At 37.8% G+C, this 8,687-nt stretch overlaps 1 protein-coding gene across 1 annotated transcript in view; it reads left to right on the top strand.

Moving 5' to 3' along the window:
* Window positions 1-5,457: 5,457 nt before the first annotated feature.
* Window positions 5,458-8,687, top strand: part of PODXL (podocalyxin like) — a 601,941-nt gene continuing 598,711 nt past the window's right edge. Inside the window, exon 1 of the mRNA XM_044088661.1 lies at window positions 5,458-6,060. Coding sequence (XP_043944596.1) covers window positions 6,018-6,060 — 43 coding nt within the window. The 5' untranslated portion in view covers window positions 5,458-6,017. The remainder of the gene's footprint in view (window positions 6,061-8,687) is intronic.

The following is an 8,687-nucleotide window of genomic DNA, read 5'->3' as shown; positions in this document are numbered from 1 at the left end:
TTTAAGATAGAAAGGAATGTTCTTGTTTGCTATTTGTGTAGTATGAGAGTGGTTTTCAGACTGGTAAGTTTGGGTAAGTCTTTGAATAGATTCAGTGAAGTGGGGATGGAGTAGGGTGGCAGTTTCTTGGGGAGTGTTGTTAGGATAGGGAATCTCCTATCTCCTATAAAATCTCCTATTAAAACATCTCCTGTAGTTCTGCTGTCCATTTCCACCTCCTTTCCGGATCTATACTTCGTGAGATGCTGTGGATCATCTTTGTCCATTTGATCTCTGTTCATTTTCTGAATCTTTCTCTCTTGGATGGACTTCTGATAAATGTGAACCTTCTCTGCCACATTTTTGAATTTCTGTTCATGATCTGCCTCCTGTTTACATTCAGTATCAAGAATTTCAATTATTTCCTTAGTGGTGTCTGTTTTTTCTTTGTTGTGTTTGATAAGCAAGTCTTTTAGTTTAAAACTAGCTTCCTCAAGAATGCAAGTCCATTCCTGTGCTAGTTCTTCATGCACATTATTCCACGTTAACTTTTTATTAAGGCCCAGTTCCTTAGGTAATCTTCTTTTATCTCTATTCTGTTTCAAATGTATTTGCCCCAGAATAGACTTTGTAGCAGAACTAAGCTGCTTTTTTAGCTTTGCAAAATTATCAGAGTGTGTATTCACATTATTACCTCGTGTGATGTCGGTTGTAGTAATGTTTGGGTGCTGACCTATGTCATCCCATACTGGTACAGTCATGGTACAGTCATTAGGTCTCAAAGCTATGTGTTGTCCATGCTGAGAAAAGTCAACAAAGTGGGTTCCTAATGCCTGAGCAAATCCTTGGGCACAAAACATGCAGCAGTAGATGAAACAATGGCAGAACATTGTAAAAGCTGGAGATTTAAGGGAAACAGTCTGAAGAACAAGAGAAAATATTAGGGATATAACAACAGCTGTCCTGAAAAATAATGTAGTGCAGTAGGAGGGTGTGCCGAACATGCAAGTAAGATTATCATCTCTAAAACTTTGATGACTGAGGGCAAGAATACTTTGTTACTTGAGTTATACAATAGATAGTCTTGTCAACTGGCATATAAAAAATATAAAGGACTGTTACTTGTAAAAATATCAATGAAGAATCAGGGATGTGGTTGCTGTATACTCCCCTTTCCAGTAAAAGAATCTCTGTTATACTCTTTATGTCACTAGTACTATTTCTTGTAAACCAGTGTATGAGTGTGTGCATGCATGTATGCATATGTCCAACCCAACACACATATAGGTGTATGTGCGTACATGTGTGTGAACATTATATATAGATATAGATTTAGATATAGATATAGTTATAAATATAAATATAGCTATAGATATAGATATTGACATGTTTGTGTGTGTGTCTTAATGTAGAGATAAGCAAAAGGAAAGAGATGGAAGGACACAGATATAGAGGTAGATTTATATAGACACACACCAATCACACACACACACACACACACACACACACACACACACACACACACACACACACACACACACACACACACACATACACACGTAGACCAAAAGTTCACTTACCCGACTTTCAAATAGCCGAGATGAAAAGGCCGACAACCACAGAACACTGACATCCCAGAACACTGACTTCCCACTCAAGGTAAGTAACCACTTGGCCACTCTGTTAAACTTTGCCCCTTACCCCCACGGTACTCTGATCTTGGAGTTAGTATATTTAGTTGGGAGGCACATCTTCTCACATGGGTGGGTGTGCCCTCCACATGGGTGGCTTTACTTTCCTTTGGTTTTACTAATTTTTTCAGATGACCAAGCGGTTACTTACCTGGAGTGGCAAGTCGGTTTTCAGGGATGTCGGTGTTCTGCGGTTCTCGGCCTTTTCATCTCCGCTATCTGAAATTCGGATAAATGAACTTTCGGTCTACTGAAGTGGATACACACACACACACACACACACACACACACACACACACACACACACACACACACACACACAAAGATATATTTTTATGAGTACATGAGGACATACAAACATATATAGACCTGTAAATACATAAAGATATACAGAAAAAAACATTTTATATAACGTATGCAATAGTGACAATCAATTGGAGCCAAGGTTTACATCACAGGGTGGCTATATATGTTTTTTTTTTTTACTGAATCTGGTCAACTCTGTCTTTTGTCAACATCTGTTTAGCTGGCAAAATTTGATCAACTAAACAGATATAATCGACAGGTATGTGAGATTGCACAATTCTCAGGGTAGGGAAATATATATTTTCTTCGAGAATGTGTGATCTTGTAGTTAGTCTATATAATTATTTCCGGGTATTCCCACATGGGGGTGCATGGAGAGCTTGCCCCTTCAAAAAATTATGCATTTTTATTATTTTTAAGTTTCTCCCTGTAAAAATGGAAGTACCTCAAGGGTCTATCCTAGGGCATTTACTTTTTAATATCTTTACTAATCAGCTCTATACCTCCTGCCTCCATCATCTTTAGTGCAATATGCAGATGACTCTACAGTCATCACCACAGTCAACGTTCCCTCTAAGCTCTTCTCAGCTACTCAGGCATCTTTTAACTTAGTTGAAACATGGCTCTCCAACAACCAACTCATCCTTAACCCTAAAAAAACAAAGCTGTTACTCTTCCTACCTAAAAAGTTCAACAATATTAAACCCTCATTCTCCATACAGTCCCTTAATAACATTCCTATTCAGGTAGACTCTATCAGTAAGCTCTTAGGTATCACCATCGACGATCAGCTTAAATTTGACTTGCATGTTAATAACTGTATCAAAAAGACTCATTCAAAACTAGGGCTCCTTTACTGTAACAAGAAATTCCTTACCTCTGAAGCCAAGGTTACTCTCTCTCTCTCTCTTATTTACCTTTTACTCAGTCTAATGTATAACTCTCAAATTCTCACAAATCTTAACTCAACACTCCTAACCAAACTCGAATCTACCTACAACAAGGTAGCTAGATTTGCTGCCCAACAAACCTACAAATCTCATCACTGTCTCTCTCTCTAAAACACCTAAACTGGCTTGAATTACCCCATCAGCTTCTTCTCTCTCAGCTCCAGATCATACATTCTACCCTATGCCAGCCTTCCTACTGCCCGGCACTATCCCCTCTCATCTCCCATTATTCTCCCTCCAGACCTCTCCAAAGCTCTAACCAAGACCTACTACAAATCTACAAACCCAAGTCTAAATTTGGACATAACATGTACAGCTATCACCCCACTATTGTCTGGAATAGACTCCCACTAGAAATCAGGACCCTTACACATCCTAAGCAATTTAAGACAGCCACCAAAGAGCACTTTAAAAGTCTCTGGTCCTGCCACTGCACTCTCCCTCCTTAAACATCCCCTTCTGCCCTTAACTCACTCTTCTCACTAGCTCTCTCTAATCTTCCTTGACTACTCTTTCTACTGTCTTCTAAAACCTATTAAGCTAATCACCGCAGAGAAACATTCTATAGTAATTATCTTGTCATCATGCAACTACATTATGATAAAACTGGGTTTTTGTAACCACTTACCCCAAAAACTATATTCATCTTAATGACATATTTCTTTTTATACATTTTGAAAGAGCTTTGCTATACTCCTGATTACTGACACTGTATAACAGTGTATTGCTTCTTAATGCCTTGTAATAATCCTGTAACATTGTTGTTTAATGCTAATTTATAATGAAAATTGTATAATATGTTGGAGCTTTTCTTCCCGGGCCTCCGCTGAAAAAGGGCTCTTCAGCTCAGTCGGACAAACATGGTCAACAAATGTAAAATAAAATAAAAATACATTTTGCATGCATCAAGATTGTCGAATGGTACATGAGTAGTAGTATGTCGACATATGCAAAGTCAGAGTTTTGTTGTTGACTTTGTAAACGTTGAAATTTTTGGTGTTTTGCTCAATTTCAGTACGGACACACGGACACACACACACACACCCATACATATCTATATATAATTGCTATAGATAGATGTAGAATAATTATTATTATTAACATATACTGACACACACATTTATTTATGTTACTTATTTCCATATTGGTAACTGGGTAAGTAGTCTGGCCTACAAATCTTTAGAGTAAATGAAAAGAATAACTATAGTAATAGTGATATACACTCCTAAAACAATTATGTGTACTAAACAGATAGTTTCAATAAAATGGATGCATTGTCACTTATTAAGCACATACAGAACTGAGATATTCAAGAAAGCCTGGAAATGAAAGTTTGTCAGTAAGACATTCTGTGACTATGGATTTCAAACCACATGAATATAAACATAGATTATATGTTACATGCAAACAAATGCACACACACAGAAATACTAACTGCTATAACTTGTCAAAATGCACGATCAATAGCATGAGATTTTGGTTGCAGCACAAAGTAATCCTTCCTGCCTTAGTAAAAAATGTCACTGCATTTACCTTTTGCAGTATAGTAGGAACAGTACTGAAAAGTTACATAGGAAATGTAAGGACTGCAGTTGCCTCAACTTTCAAAAGCTAATCAGTGTAACTGCACTGCAGGCAAACATTCGGCGGAGTGAAAGGTCCAAACATTTTGTCACTATGCATGGAGGAAAAATGTAGGAAAAGTAATTTGATAGGATGGATTCAGTATTAGATAAATACTGCATGATTTCTGAAGGACAGCATACAGCATCAGGTAATGGGAAAATATTTACCCTTTGGACAGTGATCAGTTTCAGTTTCAAGGTTGTCTGACATTTTTAGAGAAAAGATGCAGAATATTTTATTCTAGAATATTAATACATTTGCTACTCAACAAGTTTCTTTGTAAGACACAATTATGCAAAACAATGGTGCCCTGTGAAATAAGGGATGATCTGTATGATTATAAAAGTGCACCTATGTGTGTGTACACACTAATAAGCAACACCATATGAAAAATAACTACCAGTGGAGGAAAAAGGCAAGAAACATGAAACAAAACTACTATTTCCTAGGCTTGAATAATAGTAAAGTAGCTATCATTTCTCTGCTGCAGGTCCAAATGTGACTAAATAGCCTCTCTGGCTAAGTGAAACAACAGTGACTGAACTAATCTAATAGCCTATCGGCGGGGGAAGGAAAATACAAAAGTACAAATTTAAATTGTAAACTCTTAGCATTTTCTATTGCAGCCTACCTCCACTGAAGTTTGTAAAATCTGACATGCAGCATGGTAAAAAGGCTCTCTAAAAACCCAGCCTGGGGTGAACATGTGAGTTACACAGCACTAAAATGTAAACTAACTCTTCTAGCAAAATATCTGCGTTAGTACACCTTTAATTCAACTTGCATTTAAAACATGAGAGGCAGGGCTATTCAAAGTGGCTATTCAAAGTTCAGTACACTGAACTGCCAAGAACAGGGAGGGCTTCCTCTCCCTTCCCCCAAACCAACTCTACAGCAGCATGAGTCAACCCACCACTCCAGCATTGTTTAAGAAACCGGGTTTCTGCATTCAGATTCTTACTGACAGACCATCTGATAATCCCTAACACAGCTACCTGTAGCAGCCTCAGATCATTCAGCAGCCAACACAGAGAGTAGCCCTCAGAGTCCAAGTGGCATAAAGTTTGGAAAGTGAAGGTGTACGAGGATCCTCCTAGACAGGCACAGAAAGCTTGATGGTTAGTTGGGCATTTTTATATCCCTGTGACTGAGTAAGAAGAGTTGTTCATTCTTATGAAGACAAACAAGTGCAGTAGTCCTGAGAAGTTAAACTGAAGTTCTGGTTTCTGTACACACCAGGGGATCTGAAAAAAAAAAAAACACTTTCCTGTCTACTACCGTATACTGGTGTCTTACTCAGCTCTTGACGCTGAGACAGTTTTACTGAAAACCATCTATCCTACAAGAGCTTTTGTGTTTGTTCAGCAGTACCACTGTCGGCAACCATAAACAAATCGAATTCCTAACAATATACAATTCAGCCACAAAGTTTGAAAAGCAATTTATGTGACTGTGAAGGAAAAAAATGGATAACTCGATCAAGCTTGTCTGTTTTCTCTGTTTTCTGGGTAAGTTTCATTACATATTGCTAAACAAGACACAGGTTTGAATACATGCAGCCCCAAACCCTTCCTAAGGTTCATATGACTAGAAACAATTTATTATTACCTTTTTTGTAAACAGTAGATTTTTTCAGGGATTTGTATAAACACTTTGCTATAACTAAATTGGATAGATGCATAGACAGTGCAAAATACTTTTCATATGTTTTGTTCTGAGCAGGTGCAATATTAGAACTCAGAACTGAAACTTTAAAACTGGTTGTGTAATTTACTTCATACTTGCTAGACTTTCTTAGTGGCAGAAAGTGAGGGTGGTGTCATTTTAAAAAATATCTCTCATTTTGCACACACACACACACACACACACACACACACACACATACACACACACACACACACACACACACACACACTAACAGAAAGGAATGTATTCATAAACATCATATGCCAAAATAAACATACATTGGTTTAGCAAATATGATACTTCAAACTCAAAGACTATTAATGTGCGGGAAACTCCTTTACATGTGAGACATAGCCCTTACCTATCTTACAGTACATAGGATTTGTAATAAGAGATGAAAGGGAAAGAGCTGTTACTTGATAGTTACATGGAACCCCGTCGATAAGGGAACCACAACAACATATGAACAGAAAATTATTTAGGAGGAAAATAGAGGCATGCACACAAATGTGTTTTAGCACACCTCTCAAATCTCCCTGATTCTCTGGCTCAATATTTTACTCTGTCCCTTTTAATCCTTCTTAAAACTGTCAATTTAGGGAGGAAAGGTGGATGATTATTTCAGTTAAGAAATAATAACAATAACTAGTTATTTTTTATTTCAGAAAATACATGATAATTTGCATTCTCTTATTCTGCCAACCTCTCAAGTTAACAGTGCTAATATTTTAAGAACTGTCCTGATTGGCCCCCTTTGTCTCTGGATGTGCTTGTCTCCCATTCTGGAAGAAAGAGATTGAGAGCTATGGTTTCTGCACTTGCACATCCTTTTAACAAAATACAGAACATTTAACTCTGGTAAAAAGTGAAAGTGGTGATCGTGGTGAAAAAAGAAAAAGGAAAATGCCTCAAAATCCAGTCAGCTCTGCTGCTAAATCCCACTAACTTTGTTTTGTTATTGTTCACAATACAGCCCATGCTATCTTTATGACAGTATGCATTCAGTATTGTTAGTGATTCCCCTGTAACTGTGCTTTTCCAACTTTCCTTTTTACATAATTGTCAAAAAGTGAGTCAGGGCCAGTGTACATAGTTAGGTGACTCTCAACTGCCCAGATTTTTGCAGAATGTCCAGATTTTTGCCTCATATTTGTGATCTGTTTCTCCTTTGTGGTTTTCTGGCAAATCACTGACAAATCATGGCAGATGTTTGAGTTTGACTTTATATCCTTCAGAAAATCCATGCTAATGCATTGTCTTGAATCATACTGAAATATTTCTATCAGATAGGGGCTTCTAGGTGTGGTTTCATTTAGTAAAGAAAAGTAACTTTCTATGCAGTTTTTGGCCAGTGCCTACCGATCATCACCTCTCACCACCAATCAGACATGCTCATTCATTCCCTTTCCCTGGAAATTTCACCAAGTGTTGGGACAAGAGGTGCGGTAGCTTAGGGTGTGGCTGTCATTAAGGCAGCCATGAAGAGGCTTTGTGCCCTCACTGGCATTGTTGCAGAGGGTAGGGTGATCTGCATCACTACAGGGGCGCACAGAGCCTTTCCCGGGTAGGGACATGCTTGCCACTAGGAAATCTACCACCCATCAGTGGCCTGGTGAGCTTCCTGCCCACCCCCAGGTTGTAAATTTGCATCCTAGCCCTGCTTTCCCTCAGAATGGGCATGTCCATCCTTCCCTGCCAATGCTGTGAAGTGCTCAAGCCGCTAATTAGACTTGAGTCACAAAGGCCATAGGCAGAAATTTGTCCCTCTACCCATGGGGCTGCCAAGAAAAATAGCCTTCAAATGTGTCATTTTATTCACACTTACATTTGAAAAATGTCATCACTGTGTCACTCATTTTGCTTTCAGTCATGCTTGAAGAACGCACCTCTGTCCGTCATTAAAATCATACCGTTAGCTTGAATCGCATAGCCAAATTGCCCTCTTTGTGCTAACCACAGCCCTTTTAGTCCCTCACTACCCAGATAAATATTCATCACTCCAATCTCCTAATCATGGTTTTACCCCCACTTGTTATTTATGAGCTATTAACAAAGTTATGATTACCCCACTCACTCCTAGAATAAACATGGTGATACATACTTCTCAATCACGAGCTCAAAATTATGGAAAAGGCTCGTCTATCCCTAAGAAGCACCACTGTCTCAACTAATTTTGGATCCAAACTCAGAGTTTCTTTCCTTTAACTGGAAGCATAAGTGTTTAATATCATTTGCTTTTTTTCCTGCACTGTACCTCTATGCAATAATTCCACGCAAAAATTTTGCTTTGTATGATAAATATTGCCATATAAAGATGGAGCATTATCACCTCAGTTTATCTCTCTCTCTTTATATATATATATAATATATATGTGTATATATATATATATATATATATATATATATATATATATATATATATATATATATATATATATATGGGTCTATA

This window comes from Protopterus annectens, chromosome 11.part0, assembly GCF_019279795.1.
Source record: "Protopterus annectens isolate FY-2018-M chromosome 11.part0, PAN1.0, whole genome shotgun sequence".
Taxonomy (NCBI): Eukaryota; Metazoa; Chordata; order Ceratodontiformes; family Protopteridae; genus Protopterus; species Protopterus annectens.
The sequence above is the reverse complement of the archived record's forward strand: the minus strand, read 5'-3'. Positions and strand labels throughout refer to the sequence as shown.